This window comes from Olea europaea, chromosome 17, assembly GCF_002742605.1.
Source record: "Olea europaea var. sylvestris chromosome 17, O_europaea_v1, whole genome shotgun sequence".
NCBI classification, from domain to species: domain Eukaryota; kingdom Viridiplantae; phylum Streptophyta; class Magnoliopsida; order Lamiales; family Oleaceae; genus Olea; species Olea europaea.
The window spans coordinates 12,173,431-12,190,031 of record NC_036253.1 but is presented as its reverse complement, the minus strand read 5'-3'; the positions used below and the strand labels follow the sequence as shown (position 1 = coordinate 12,190,031).

General features: G+C 36.3%; 1 protein-coding gene across 2 annotated transcripts; it reads left to right on the top strand.

Moving 5' to 3' along the window:
• The first annotated feature begins 342 nt into the window (after positions 1–342).
• LOC111366349 (protein ABHD13-like) lies at positions 343–13,186 on the top strand. 2 transcript variants are annotated; one of them, XM_022987100.1, is made up of 8 exons: positions 343–792; positions 1,656–1,691; positions 1,811–1,889; positions 2,000–2,054; positions 2,238–2,354; positions 3,761–3,925; positions 11,666–11,903; positions 12,816–13,184. In XM_022987100.1, the coding sequence occupies exons 1-7, from the start codon at positions 555–557 to the stop codon at positions 11,873–11,875; spliced, it is 900 nt and encodes a 299-aa protein (XP_022842868.1). In that variant the 5' UTR covers positions 343–554; the 3' UTR covers positions 11,876–11,903; positions 12,816–13,184. The 2 variants fall into 2 exon arrangements, with proteins under 2 accessions (XP_022842868.1, XP_022842869.1); XM_022987101.1 differs by having other exon boundaries at positions 555–792; positions 12,825–13,186.
• Positions 13,187–16,601: the final 3,415 nt, after the last annotated feature.

The window sequence follows — 16,601 nt, the reverse complement described above, 5'->3', positions numbered from 1 at the left end:
TTTTATAGCTTTGATTGGTCATTGAAATTTAAAATGTTGAGTTTTGGTCATTAAACTTATATTTATGTTTTTTATTGTTCATTGAAGTTTAAAATGTCGAGTTCTGACTACTTAACTTCGAAAAATGTTGTACGTTACTCACTGTAAACTCGATATTTTTCAAAGTTCAGCAATTATACTAATGAATAACGTACTGCATTTTTCAAAATTTAATGATCAAAATTCAACATTTTAAATTTTAATTAACAATACAAGATATGGATCTAACATCAGTGACTATTGGAACAATTAATTCTGGATATGGTAACCATCTAATAGGGTAAGAAAGAAAGAAAGTTCAGGCTGAGTAACATTTTAATCCAATGCATTTTGTTCCTAACGTCGTCGTTTAATCACCACGGAAGAAGAGTTGACCTGGCACAATTTCACAGCCATCTTCTTTCCACTTTCCAGTGCCTGCAATTCGCTTTTGGCCCTATAAAATTTCAAATCTCTACGTGCTACATATGCATACACGTTTATATATATAAAGAGAGTGATTGGCGAAAAGGGGGATGGTGTCGTACATGAGCGTATTGCTGTTTGGGTTGGGTGGAATAGTAGTGGCGGGTGTGGCTTTGCTGGTGGCATTCCAGGAGAAGCTGGTGTACGTGCCGGTGTTGCCCGGTTTAACCAAGTCCTATCCCATCACCCCTGCTCGCCTCCGCCTCCTCTACGAGGATGTGTGGCTCAGATCCTCCGACGGCGTCCGCCTCCATGGCTGGTTCATCCAGCTATTCCCCGATGGTCGAGGTCGTAAATATGAATTTAACCGTGTTTATTTTTGTTGGATGTGTGTGTGTAATTGTATGTGTGATCAAGGCGTGTTTGATTGATGATTGAAATTTAGGGTTTTGAATTAAAGGGTTTGTTGTAATTTGGTTTGGTTTGGATGGGAAATTTTTGTGGAGTTGGGGCTTGGCTTATTGACTTCGATGGAAAATATGATTGCTGGTGTGGGAGTGGAATCCAGAGAAATAATTTTGAATCTGAAGGGATTTTTTTTTATTCCAACTCCAAGACTCAATTAGACTGCAGCTTAGCTTGATATGAGATGATTTGAGTGGAAGTATGTACAGTAGTGAATATTTGGAGGGCTAGTAAATGGGGTGACTGGATTTCCTTTTTTTTTTTTTTGTCAAATCTTCTCTCTTTTGGTGGCAAGATAAGTGTGATTCAACAGAGTAGGACTAAAATTTTGTATGTTGTTGTCACTTGGTGGTGGTCTATTTCTTATGAGAAGGTGTTGTATTTGGTAAAGCAAGTAGTTCAACAGTGAAGGTCCATAATAAGCACGTGAAGTTTTCTGTAGTATTATGCCTTAGATGATAAGGGGAACAATGACTTTAAGGGAAATAGACACCACTAAGATTCAATTCAACCATGAAAAGGAAATATAGAAAGAATAGTTCAATGATGCAATAGTCATTGGAAGTGGAGTTCTTAAGAAAAAACTTAGTACTACATACATAAAGGGAAATTACAGCTGCTGTTGAGTATATCCTTTTTTTTTTTTCTGCTGTGTCTTGTTCCTTAAAATGTGGTTTGCATAAAATAATTGGTAACTGTTTAATGGGCTTCACTACACTTAAGACCTGTTGTCATTTGGTTTGCAGGTCCTACCATTCTCTTTTTCCAGGAAAATGCAGGAAGTATCCTTTTGTTTTCTGAAGACAGGAAATCTTATGTTCCATTTTTCACATCTGTAGATTGTTTTTAGAATTTTGTTCTTCAGATATCTCTGTCTGAGGCCTTAACTAGTTAAATGCAGACATCGCCCATCGTCTTGAAATGATTCATGTAATGCTGCAGAGACTACAATGCAACGTTTTCATGCTTTCATACAGAGGGTAAGTTATTTTAGTTTTGTCTTCTGTAGATGGTTTCATCTGATAGTGTTGTTAACTGGGTCATTACTTATCTAACTGAATATCTATTTTGTTGATTTTGTGGTACTCAGTTATGGAGAAAGTGAAGGATTCCCTTCACAAGATGGTATTACAAAGGATGCTCAGGTTTGTTTCTGGCCACTGTGTTTCACTTAACATAGCATTTCAACTTCTTCCAATGGGTGCTATCATTATTTTCTTTCTTTTCCTTTCTATTGTTTAGGTGTCGGGGGTGGGAAGTTCATATGGGGTATGGAGGATAAATTAAACACTACTACTTTGTAATAGTGGCATCTTCCATTTGAGCAGGCTGCTCTGGATCATTTGGTTCAGAGAACAGATATTGACACATCAAGAATAGTTGTCTTTGGAAGGTCACTTGGGGGAGCTGTTGGAGCTGTGCTTACAAAAAACAATCCTGACAAGGTAATGACTCCAGGGTTTGCTTTTATGGAAGTTCCTTTTTTATTGATTCAGTTGTCTTGGGTTCATTAAAAGTTTATCTGTAGCATCTTCCTGATAATTTCCATGAGATTTGCTTTAAAGTCCGTACAGATTGAGAGCCTTTCTTGTCTTGCTTGGGCAGAATGAGTGTTGGGACTGGGGATCCATGAAGTGAAATGACTCGTAATGCAAAGGATATTGGTGGTGTCAGTGTATAGGATGATGGTATCTAGTTTCATATTCTGATTCCTATTATATCCTTGTTCAACTACAGTAGATTTTGAACATCCCTATTGAAAATCCCCTTCAAAAATGAAGCATGGCCGATTTACCTTCCAATATAACATTTGTTGGTTGAAAGGCTTCTTAAAGAAGCAACATCTTTTAGATTGTGTATGATGGTGTTATTCATGTCGACATTAAACGGTTGCCATTTTCTTTCTTTATTTGTTTTTTTGGTGGTAGTGGTGTGAAGGTTGGATAGGGTTCTACGAATCATTCACATCAAAATTATAGGTTGATTTTCTCAGAGCTTTAATTTAAGGCTGCTTATAACTGCTTGATTTATAACATAAATGAATTTCAATTGTTTCCTTGTATTGAGGATATACTTTTTCTCTGTAATTGTTTTGGGTCTTATTGCTTTTTATTTTTATAGTAGTAGCTGGAAGGCTGGAAACATGAATTGAAAAGCAATAACAAGCTTGCAAAACATGGATAATGATGAGATTAGTCAGAAAGTTGCTTAATTTTATGCGCAAGAAATTGACTAAGTTGGATACTGGAAAAATTTAAGGAGAAATAGCATTTTGTATATTCTAAATTTCTTATCCGCTAGTGCTTGGTTTTAATAATTTGTATGTCAATACGTCTTCTGTTCTAATCAAGCCTGCACACTCATTTTTTTATTAAAAAAAAATAATAAAAAAAATTAATATCTATTCGAAGCACATGGACAGTTGTTTTCCCATTTTCTGGGTTGTCGGTAGTAATACCACTTTGACTAGCTGGCTCTGGTTATTCTCTTGGTACATTTTAGTTTGTCCTACTTAGTCAGCAAAGACATTTCTTAACTTCAACTTATTCGAAGATGCTTTTAAAATGTTTTTATGTCCTAACTGTTTTGATAATTATCACCTGGTGCGTTCTATGTTCTGCATGTTCCAGCTGAATAATATTATTATGCTGCTCTTTGTTGTTTGTTTTGTGTATGGATTATTTGTGCCTGTGTCCTTTTTCATCATTTTGCACCTTTCATTCGAGATTTTATTTTTCTGTACTTCTCTTGGGAAGTCCTCTCTTAGTTATTTGGTTTAATTTAATTCTTAGTTTAAATATGAGGTATGCCAATTTTGACTTGCACTAACCTTGGTGTATCATTATTGCAGGTGGCTGCAATAATACTGGAGAACACTTTTACTTCTATTCTTGATATGGCTGGCGTTCTATTACCTTTCCTTAAGTTGTTTATTAGGAAAAGTGGCACAAAGGGTCCCGGAGCTCTAAATTTTCTGGTTCGTTCTCCATGGAACACCATTGATGTCATTGGTGAGGTGAGATTACTAGTGACAGAACTCTGATTCTGAATCTGTGCTATTTTTATGCAGATACATCTTAGAATGTATGTTTTGACCATGTCTGACATTTATTTTTTCTATATGCTAAAAGGATTACTTTTTTTGATTGCTACGATATCTGCCTCAGGCTATATACTGAAATTGCTTGTCTTCCGCAATTAAATCTTAAAGGTTTGGTACATAACAATACATATAACTGAGCATATGATGAGCCTTTTTATAGTATGTGATGGAATTAGTATTGATTATTGAAGTTTTATTAAGAAGATACATGCAGAGGTATCCGGTGGAGATAATTGATTTATGTTACATCATTCCCATAATTTATATGGGTATAACCCTTTGTTTCATGCACTCATCTGCATTCACAATCAATTTTCACATAATGTAAGTTTTGGATAAAATGTGGTTCCTATGTTCAAGAGGCAAGATTATGATAGGATACCAACTTGAATGAACAAGATCAAATGCTGAATAAAGGACTTTTTATTGAAATAAAAACAATTACAGGAATTGAAATGATAACAAAAGCCTATAGAAGGCTGTAACCGAGAACAAGAACAGTAACCACTCCAATACTCTCTCCATCCTCCCCCATATGGCTAATTTCTACCTATATTTATAGCCAACTTCTAACAGATCCTTCCCTCCTCTCTAACAGATTTTGGTATTTCCATCCACTTGCACGTTTTTCTTCTTTTGGGACCTTCTAGAATGGATGGGGGTGGATAGGAGCCCATCAGATTACTAAATGAAAACTTGTTAAAAGTAGTCTGTTCAGATAACTATTGTACTTGTTTCTGCTGAAAGGCTTTTGGCATCATTAATTTATAGTATGTTTAACCCTGCTTAAAGCGACTAAAGGAGTGATGTAGAATCAATCAGGAAGGAGAAAAAGAAGAGGAGGAGGAGGAGAAGGGAGGAGAAACTGGGGGAGGGAAGAGAGCCGTGATCACAAAATATCTTTCATTCATCAAACTGATCTTCTAATCCAAATTACAATCATAAATAACAAAATAATAAACTTGGGCTCGGGCCAACCCATATACAAGCCTAATGAAACATAAAACCTAAATTAAATAAATAGAAGGTAAAAGGCCCAACAAATGGCTTGATGAGGATGATGTCCGCATCAACTCTTCCGGGGTGGCAGAAAAACTCGACCCCATCGAGTAGGGAGATCACAAAAAAGGCTGCTATAAATCTCTCAGCCACAAACTGAGCGGTTGAGCAAACTTCTTTCGACGTCTGTAGACACGTAAGGGTGGTGGTCTTGGTAAGGGAAGATTTTGTTAACTTCTATAATGCTCCAACAAATCAGGATCAAGCTGCTGAAGTGTCTCTTTGGAGATCCAAGTACAATCAGAATCAGGACGGCCCTGCCAACGAACAAGGAAGCGCCGAATGTCTCTATCCTTGGTTAATATGGTCTGTGCATCTAGAATAGTATCAATTTTATATTTATGTGCTGCAACAGGTGGAATCGGGGTAGGGATAACATGATCAGGATCAGGGTCCACAGATGGAGGTGTGAAAGGATCATCAGCGGGGTAAAATTGACCTTTGTAAACAACTAAGTCCTCAATATTAAAGGTAGGGTGGTAGCCAAAATGTGAGGGTAAGTCAATGATATAGGCATTTGGACCAACACGCTCCAAAATTTTAAAAGGACTCGCACTACGAGCTTGTAATTTGGAAGCAGACCCAGATGGACACCGTTCCGGCCTAATTCGAATCATAACATAATCTCCAACATTAAATTCAACGTGGCGTTTGTGCAAATTAGCTCGAAGTTTATATAATGCATCACTTGCTTCCAGCTGTTTATTGATTTCAATATGTAAGTCACGCAGATGTTGTGCAAAAAACTCAGTTGACACAGATACACTAGCATGTGGAGACATGGGAAGGTCTAACGGCTTCTTAGGCTTAAAACCATGAACAACCTCAAGAAGACTCATACCTATAGATCGATTCCTATTCGAGACAATGGTCTTAGGGAGGCCATACAGCTTGACGATCTCATGAAAGTATAACTTAGCAACCTTAGATGCATTGGAGGTTTTGTTACAGGGAATAAAGTGCGCCATTTTCGAAAAGTGATCTACTACAACGAAAATGGAGTCGTGTTTCTTTGGAGTACGTGGCAACCCTAGCATGAAATTCATACTAACATCTTGCCAAGGACAACTAGGGACAGGGAAAGGCGAGTAGAGGCCCGTATTCTGCCTTTTTTGCTTAGATCACTGACAAGTGTTACATGTGCCAACAATCTTGGCCACGTCTATCTTTAAATTAGGCCACTAGAATTGACGTTCAATCTCCTCTATGGTCTTATCATGCCCAAAATGTCTGGCCAACCCGTCAGCATGACTTTCCAATACTATAAAATCTCGCACTGAAGTCCTCGAGATGTACAACTTATTGGATCTAAAAAGATAGCCCTCCTCGAAACGGAAACCATCAGTGGTGTCCAACTCCCCATTTTGCAAAGCAAGAAAAATGTCTCTGAAATCGGGACATGACTCGTACTCTTCCTTAAGTCTTTCAAACCTTATGACCTTAACACATGATGGACAACAAGGCGATACAACAGCTTAAAGCGGCAACGGCTCGATTTTCAATACCCTTTTTATGCTTTAAGACAAAAGAATAGGCTTGCAAATATTCGATCCAGCGGCCATGCCTAGAATTCAATCGTCTCTGGGAATTAAGGAAACGAAGGGCCTCATGGTCCGAAAAGAGGACAAATTCATAAGGTAATAAGTAATGACGCCAATAGCGCAAGGCTTGTACAATTGCGTACAACTCCTTATCATAAGTCGAGTACCGTTGTTTGGCATCATTTAATTTCTCACTAAAATAAAAAATAGGATGGCGTTCTTGACTCAAGACTCCACCCATTCCTATTTGTGACACATCACATTCGACCTTAAAAACTTTGGAAAAATCCGAGAGTCGCATGACAGGAGCTTCTGTCATTCGCTTTTTGATTAACTGAAAGGCCTTAGCGGCTTCCTGCGTCCAATGAAATTCTCTTCTCTTCATACACATTATGATAGAAGCCATGATCGTACTAAACCCCTTGATGAAACGACGATAAAAGGTAGCTAAATCATGAAAACTCCTAACATCATTTATATTCTTGGGGTCAGGCCACTCAACAATTGCCCGAATCTTCATAGGATCAGCAGATACTCCCGTAGCGAAAACAACGAATCCGAGAAACACAACTGTATCCGCGAAGAAAGAACATTTCTTCACATTGGCATACAAGCTTGTTGCATGTAGTGTAGAGCAAACTTGCGTGAGATGATCTCGATGTTGTTCCCTTGGTTTGTTGTACACGAGGATGTCATCAAAGTACACGACAATTAATTTGCCCATGAAAGGCCGAAGGGCTTGTGTCATCACCCTCATAAAAGTACTTGAAGCATTGATTAGTAAAAAAGGCATTACCAACCACTTGTATAGACCATGTTTGATTTTAAATGCAGTTTTCCACTCTTCTCTTGCGCGGATCCGAATCTGATGATATCCACTCTTCAAATCGATTTTGGAAAAGATTGTGGCACCGACCATCATATTTAGCATATCATCAAGTCGAGGGTTGGGAAAACGATACTTGACAGTGTGACTATCAATGCACATCCTCCAAGAACCATCCTTCTTAGGTATTAAAAGGGCAGGAATTGCACAAGGGCTTAAGCTTTCACGGATGAAGCCTTTGTGAAAGAGTTCACCAATTTGTCTCTGGAACTCGACATGTTTAGCAGGATTCATTCTATAGTGAGACAAGTTTGGGAGAGACGAACTTTGAACCAGATCATAGCATGTTGAATATCCTGTAAGGGAGGCAATAGATTAGGGAGGTCGTCAATAAATACATCCTTAAATTCCTGAAGGAGTGATTGGGCTTCATTAGGGTTTGCTATTGGGGAATCGGACGGGATTTCCATAACAATCACAACAAATACGACTGAGTCATTTACGATTGTCCATTCAAATTCTGTAGGGCTAATCACATGTAATCCTTTCCTCTCGACAATTTTTTTGGCTTGGTGTAAGTCAACAGATTTTAGTGGTAAAGAATTAAGGTGAATCTCTTTTTTCCATTAAATACAAATGAACATGAATTTGATCACCCATGGATAGTTACATCCAGATCGAACAACCAAGGTCGATCAAGAATGACATGTCCGACATCTATAGGGATGACGTCACCCCATATTTGATCCTTATACTCAAGGAACTAGATAGGTAGCAGACAACGCTCTTTCACAACTATAGAAGAAGTGTTAACCCAAGAGAGACTATACAGTTGGGGGGCGGGACTGACTTCAATCTAAGACGGGACACGTGGTCACAGAGACCGCGTTAATACAACTCCCACTGTGAATAATAATCTTACAACCCTTATTGTTGATCTTGATGTAAGTATGAAAAATGACATGACGGTGCCAATCATCGGCATCCTTAAGTTGGGTAAGGGTAAAACGTACAACACTCAGCCGAGAGGTGTCGGGGGCCAGAGAAGTAGGATCTAGACCTACAGGAAGAGTACGAAGGCAGCCTAAGAAGGTACCCTCATTATCACCCAAATCGTCAAACTCTTCAAAGTTAGGCTCATAGACTTTGTCTTCTAAAGTCTCATCAATGACATCCTTCTGCTCGTCAATAACCAAGGCTCGACTTGAACATCTAGAGGAGATGTGGTCGAAACCCTTACAATTGAAGCATTGCAAATGAGAAGAAGTTCTTGAAGTTTCAGGAGCTTTACCTTTATTGTGTAAAGCAGGGAGTGCGTTAGACGGTGGAGGTCCTAAAAGAGATTTGGCGAGAGGAGGTGGTGCCGATGAGATGGATGGTTGGTTATTACTACGCCTTCCATATGGAGTCTCAGTAATCGACTCGTAATCTTGAACTAAGGAGTAAGCGTGATCGAGAGTGGTGACACCTCGAAGGACAAGCTCACGTCGAAGATCGTCTCTTAGGCCCTGTCTGAACCTACTTAAAGTCATAGTTTCATCCTCGACGATGTAGCATCGCATTTGGAGCTCATCAAATTGAGTAACATAGTCAGTCACTGGTCGGTTTCCTTGTGTGAGGGTATTCCACTGGTCCAACAAATTGCTCCGATAAGAGGGAGGTAAATACTTCTCTTGAAGGCGGCGCTTCATTTACTCCCAACTTCCAACGGGAGGTGCACAACGCCTCTCAAGAAGGTCCTCAACGCTTTCCGAAAAGAGTTGGACAATACCAGTTAATTTCAAACTGGCAAATTGAACTCTTCGATCCTCTGGAACTCCATACCATGAAAAGAAACGATCCATGTCTTTAATCCATTGTGTAAAAACTCTAGGATCTAAACAGTCTTCGAAAGTAGGAGCTTCTAATTTGATGTTTCGAAAGTAAGCGAGGAGGTGAATGAGTACCATAATGGTCATGGTCTCGTTCATGATTGCGCTCCTGTTCCCCATTCCTTTGTCCATGATGAACACGCCGTCGACCATCATGTCGATGACGATAGGGTATATTATGAGACGCTTCAAAGTTATCAGCGTCGATTGAGGGATAGGTTTGTTCTACCTTATTCACCCTAGCAGCTAGTTCTCTACTCTCTTCACGAGTTGCAGTCACCTTGGTTTGGACAATTGCTAATTGAGCCTGTAGTTGAGCTAATTGTCCAGTAAGAGCATCAAATTGAGAATGGTCCATAATCACAGTATTGGAATTGGGTATGACAAAACGATCACTACGCAAATGCATGCAATGTAACACTAACTGAATGTAGTAAATGATACCAAACTTTTAAGGATACCATTAACACTATCCTACGGATAAAGTTAAAACTGAAATGTTTTTCAAAAAATTATTACCAGATCAATAAACTACTAGTTCAAGAAATGAAAATAACAATTTCAGCATTTAATTTAATTAATTAATTAATTTTTTTTGGAATTATGAAAATTCAAATGTGTTAAGCTAATATTGCTGATCTATGTAAAATAATAAAGCAAGGTTCAAACACTAGTCAATGATATAAGCAAGTAAAATAAATGGGGGGTAAAGGTGAAAATGGCAAGGGGATTTAATCACGTGAATTTTATATAAAGGCTGTAGCACAAAAGTTAATCGATACAATTCAAAATAAAGAACAATATAAACTGAGGATAAATAAAACAATGACTTCCCTTTCGTTTGTTTGAAGAAGCCGTGTCCAATCAATTGGAATGAAAGAGATACCTGAAAATGATGTTAGAATTTTTTATTTTTTATTTTTTTTTATTTTTGACTTACAAAATCAAATAAGCAAATTGGTTATAAATTGAGATTCAAACAAACGGGACACTAATTGAGGCCCAAACAACAAATCAGATTCCACTATATGCATAAACAACTGAGGCCCAATCTCCAGTATACACAAATTGACTAAGATCCAATATAGCCAATCATGGGTCGACTAGCGGCAAAGGAGTGGTTGACTGGTGGGTTGCTAACTGCGATAAGTGCAAGTGAGTGGCGTCGTGGCGGTTGGTGCCTTGCGCGTCTTGAGTGGTAACTGAAGTCGCGACGGCTTGGATCGATTACTGTTGATGGCGGTCTATGTGGTTGGCGAGATGTGGGTAGTGAATTATTGGGTATCGTCAACTGGGATGTGAAGCCACGGTTGTTGATGATGGCTCTCTTCGGGAATAGTAATTTCAGGTGATGGTGCGATTACGTGGATGTCTGGCTACTGGAGGTATTTAGGGGCGCTCACGGAATTATAATGGTTGCCGAATATGGGATTTCTTGTTGGGTGGTTTCGTGTATATGGACTGTGAGATTGTCGGATAATGAAGTGGATTATGGCCTGTTTGTGGTGGATGATTGTGTAAGCGGTTTACTTGAGGTATTTGACGGGTTTCATGGAGATGGAGGGTAGTGGATTAGAGGGGGTAGCCAGTCTTTTTGAGTAGTAATTGTGGGCAGTTATTTTGTAGAAGCAATTTATTGAGACGTGTATGAAGATGATGAAGGAAGTTGTCGATTGAAGACGTGGTGGGGCAGCAACGGATTTGCAGCAAAGGGTTGCTGCTTGGTCCGTCTTTGGGAGGCTGCCTGGGTTGGTTATCGATTTAGAGAACTTGGTGGTGGTGGAAAGATGGTGAAGATGACAGGAAGATCATTTTGCAGCAGCAGATACGTTGCAGTTGTGTTTATGGCTTTTCTTCACATCCATGGCAATATTATTATTATTATTTTTTTTTTTTGGGTGGAGACTATATTTTAGTTAAAGATATTGCAAATCAGGTTAGGCTCTGATACCAAGAATTGATAGAATCAATCAGGAAGGAGAAGGAGAAGGAGAAGGAGAGGAAGAGGAGAAGAGGGGAGAAACTGGGGGAGGAAAGAGAGACGTGATCACAAAATATCTTTCATTCATCAAATTGATCTTTCAATCCAAATTACAATCATAAATAACAAAATAATAAATTTGGGCTTAGGCCAACCCATATACAAGCCCAATAAAACATAAAGCTTAAATTAAATAAATAGAAGGTAAAAGGCCCAACAAATGGTCTGATGAGGATGATGTCCGCATCAAGGAGTGTCCTTTTTTTTTTTTTTTTTCCTTTTCTTTTCTTTCCGCGGCAGCACGTACGGCTTTTAAGCATAGCCAGACATGCTTTTAGTCTTTTAAGCTAAGAAGCGATGCTTTTTGAATTGCAGATCAAACAACCAATTCTTTTCCTCTCCGGACTGCAAGATGAAATGGTTCCACCGTCCCACATGCAGATGTTATATGCTAAAGCAGCTGCACGCAATCCGCAATGTTCATTTGTGGAATTCCCTAATGGAATGCATATGGATACGTGGTTATCTGGTGGTGATCGATATTGGAGTACAATTCTGGAATTCCTGGAAAAGGTTGTTCCATAGAAGAAGGATGATGAATCTACTCGGCCCAGTAAGTTTTAGATTTCCTTGTATTTCCTACTCCTATTTCGAGCCTGCATCTTTTAATCTTCCATGTTTACCAAAAGGTACTTCATTGTTTTTTGTTACTTAATGCAACAAACTCATGAGAAAAAAATTTCTGCTACTGCATTGGTAAATAGTGGATATCAAAACTTGGCATTCTTCTGGCCCAGAGATGTCCTTAAATTGGTCTTTCTAAAAAGGGTGAATAAAGAGAAGAATAATATATTTCGAAAATGTTGCTGAAAATATTCTCCCAGTTTAACAACTACTATAAATTGCCAACAAATTTTTCCTTTAGCTTTTTTTTATTATAGTCATGCTATTACAAATATCAATTTATCTACAGAGACCCCATAGTTTTGTCTAGTTCTGAAACCTATGTGATGCTAGGTGCTTGGCATTTCTGTTTTAAAAACTTGTATTCTTTTTTATTGCCATACATCTAATTGGAGTCTTTGAATTACTGTATAGTTTAGATATAAGGCCTTGTTTGAGCCCCATTATTTTCTCATTAAAATGAAAAATATGATCGTTGTCCATCATATCAAGCCATCATATTTGACTTTTTATTTCTTGTGTGGGGTTCATAACGGCTATATTTTTCATTTTCATTTTTACAATAATGGGGCTCAAACGGGGGCTAAGGATTATTGGAGCAACGAGTTTCTTTATACTAATAACTTATGCCCAGTTTGTCCACATTCTTTCCGAAAAAATACATTCTTAAACAGTGATTTGACGTTATTTCAACTACATTTTTCAATAAAATAATATTATACTTAGATCCAAAAATTTTCTTTATTTTTTGACTACACATTTCTTATCAATACACTATTCAAAAATTCATTCTTATTAAAATAATGTGACTCAAAACGTCTGTTATATCATTATCTTGTAGTTCTGTCAGATATTGAGGCAAGGTGATCACCTTCAAGTAATTCTTGGGCGTCCCGTGGCTTTTGTTGACTGTCCAGAGCAACCGTATTCATTCCTATGGACACACTCATTGGTGCATAATTCATACTAGACGGTACGGTATTGTATTGAAGCTTTGGGTGCATCTAATATTACTGTACATGCTTCAACATCTAAGCCCTGACTGATTCCAATTGTATGAAATAACAGATCAAAGTAATCTCACATTTATAGTAGGTATTGGTGCCAGCGGCTCCCACTCCCCCCTCCTCTTTTCATGATGGGTTTCTTTTGAGCCCATTATTTCCTAAGAATGTATTTTGAAATAGCGGATTGATTTTTTTTTTAATTTTTTTAAAATTTTTTTTTTGAAAGTTGAAATAGTAGATTGATGTGTGGTTAAATAATAAGGAAAAATTTTGGGTTTGTGTGTAATTTTTTTTTTTTTGGAAGAATGTATGGTTGAAAAGAAGAGAGAGAAAATGTGTTTTGGCCAAAGCATTTCATCAACTATCATTGAAGTTTGTGATTAAAAGTTTTCTTTAACACACTAGTCATTAAAATTTAAAACGATTTTAATGCCATTAACGAATATCGATGGACTCAAAGATTTGGGATCCCGATTTAGTTATTCTTTTGAATCGACTCCCTCCAAACGAACACTTTTTTCTATCCTAAGAAATGGCCCCAAAAATTCACAAAATTCTGAGTAATACACCTACTCTTCCCAAATGATGCATGTACAATTTTCATGAGTCTCAGACACTTCTATAAATAAAATGTTCCAAGACTAGTTACCGTAGGACTCAAAAGATTTAGGAATTCTATCGAAATATTCCCTTAATTAAGACAATTCCAAACAATTCCAAACAAACACTATCTTTTCTATCTTTAAAAGTGCCCCTCATAATTCACAAAATTTTTAATAACACGCGTTCTTCCAAATGATGTGTTTACAATTTTCGTAAGTTGGAGGAATTGTGTTATAAATGAAAGGTTTGCGACTCTTAGATGTAGGAATAAAAATTTTGAAACCCGGATTTAATATTTCTTTCGAATCGAACACTTCTATACAAATAATTTCTTTTGCTATCCTAAAAAAAATTATGCCTAAAAAATTTGAATTATGCTAGACGTACAGATATATATTACAGAATTCGTACAGAAATTTAAAAAATGGGACGTGTTGCGTGTCAGTGAAAGGAAAAAGAAGCGATAGTTGGCTTGGCTTGGAGGAAAGTATGTAATAAATTCATAAATTTCTTATGTTTTTATCTTGATTTTCGAGCTTGTTATGGAATATCAAACGAAGTCGAAATATTACACTTTTAATATCATTTTGAAGTACTCATGGCCTAGTATTTCACGTCATTAACGGTGAGCGAAACGGTCAATCGTAACAAATGTTACGGCTCGTTAAAGTAGGTATTTTCAAATTAGTATTTCGAAAATTTTGATAACAAGCTAACTTTAAAATTTTATTGACGATTGTACGTTAGTCGAATCCATAAATTTTCTATATTTCTCGAAACTCATTTCGAGAACTATATAATAGACATATCGAATGATCTAAATGAATATTAAAAATGATTAAACATACACCAAACGTATGTGTGAAAAATTACGTAAAAGTCGTCTTTTTTTTTTTTTTCAAATACAATCAATTATTTTATTAATATTTATTATTTTTTTGCATCAAAATTTTCAATATAATTTAAATCATTTTATAAAAAAAAATTTATGCAGTTTGACGTCAAATTTTTTTTTTGGACGTAAAAATTCTTAATAAAATTATTATCACTTTATAATTTATATGGGTTATAAATTGTTATACTATTTTTTCATCTTCATTATTTTTATATCTGAAAAATTTTTATATATAAAAAAATTCAATCATTTTTATGAATTGTTACTTTTTCCTCTCGATCAGTTAATTTTTTTAAATAATCTAATAAAATTTTTGACGTCATTTAGAAAATTTTCTAATAAACTTTTAAATATTTTTTAATGTCAAAAGAAACATCATTTTTAAACAATAAGATTTTTTCTAAAAATGATCGAATTTTTTTATATATAAAAAATTTTCAGATATAAAAATAATGAAGATGAAAAAATAGTATAACAATTTATAACAAAAAAAAAATTGACGCCAAACCATATAATTTTTTTTTATAAAATGATTTAAATTATATTGAAAAATTTGTCTCGAAAAAATAATAAATATTAATAAAATAATTGATTGTTTTTTGAAAAAAAAAAAAAAGATGACTTTTACGCAATTTTTAACACATACGTTTGATGTATGTTTAACCATTTTCGTTATTCATTTAGATCATTAGATATTCTATAATATAGTTCTCGAAATGAGCTTCGAGAGAATATAGAAGACTTATGAATTCGACTAACGTACAATCGTCGAAGAATTTTTAAAGTCAGCTTGTTATCGAAATTTTCGAAATATTAATTTGGAAAGGCTTACTTTGACGAACTGTAACATTTGGTACGATTGACCATTTCACGCACCGTTAACGACGTGAAATACTAGGCCATGAGTATTTCAAAATGATATTAAGAGTGTAATATTTCGATTTCGTTTGATATCCCATAATAAACTCGAAAATCAAGACAAAAACATAAGAAATTTATGAATTTATTACATACTTTCCTCCATGCCAAGCCAAGCCAACCGTCGCTTCTTTTTCCTTTCACTGACACGCGACACGTCCCATTTTCTTTTTTTTTTTTAATTTCTGTAAGACTTCTGTAATATATATTCTATACGCCTAGCATAATTCAAAAAATTTACAATATTCGCCCCCCAGGGCACATTCAAATTGGCGGAACAATCACATTGAAGGGCTCTGGAACCAAGCGTGGGGAGTTCGATTCCTGGTGGGAACCTTTGATCCAATAAAGAAGGAATTATTGGTGGATGGAGGAGGCTTCCTTTGGGGAAGGAGTAAAAGTCATGTGGGAACTTGGGAACCAACAAGGGCATATCCTGCGATTTACCTCCCTGAGCAGCGGAGGAGCCGAAGGTTCAGGGACGAGGATATAGTCTGCCGCAAGTTGGGACATCTTTGGTAAAAAAAAAAAAAAAAAATTTACAATATTCTAAATAAAATAGCGCTCCTACTCTTTCCCAATGATGTTTGTACAGTTTGCTTGAGTTGGGAACTCTAAGCTATAAATGACAGGTTCGAGACTCATAGTCATAGGACTCAATGATTTGAAAACATGCTATACTAAAAAATGCTGAAGCATGCTATTTGTATATATTAGGTTGACAAACTTGGTTTACAACCTATGTCCTTGTTTGAGCCCCATTTTTGAGGGGAAGAATGTATTTTGAATAGGAGATTGATGGAAAATGTATGGTTAAAAATTAAGAAAAAGTTTTGGGTTTGCGTATAATATTATTTTATTGAAAAATATGGGATTGAAAATAAATTTTGAAAAAAATGAATTTTTAGTAGGATGGAGCTCAATATGTGTTGGCAACATCTAGGCCAACTATTTTAATTTTTTTTGAAATCAATGGCTTAGATTTTGCCAACACTTAGAGTTGTTCTATTTTATTTTCGATTTTTCAAAACGGTGAAAACAAGTTCTATTTCCTATTTTTGAAAATGAATTTTGAAAAAATAAAATAAAATTGTACTAGCGTTTTGATGCCAAATCACTGAAATGAACCTTGACGCGAAAAATAGCCCTAAATTCATCTTCTTCCAAAACTGTGTGTAAGAGAAGCGTGAGAGTATCGCCACCT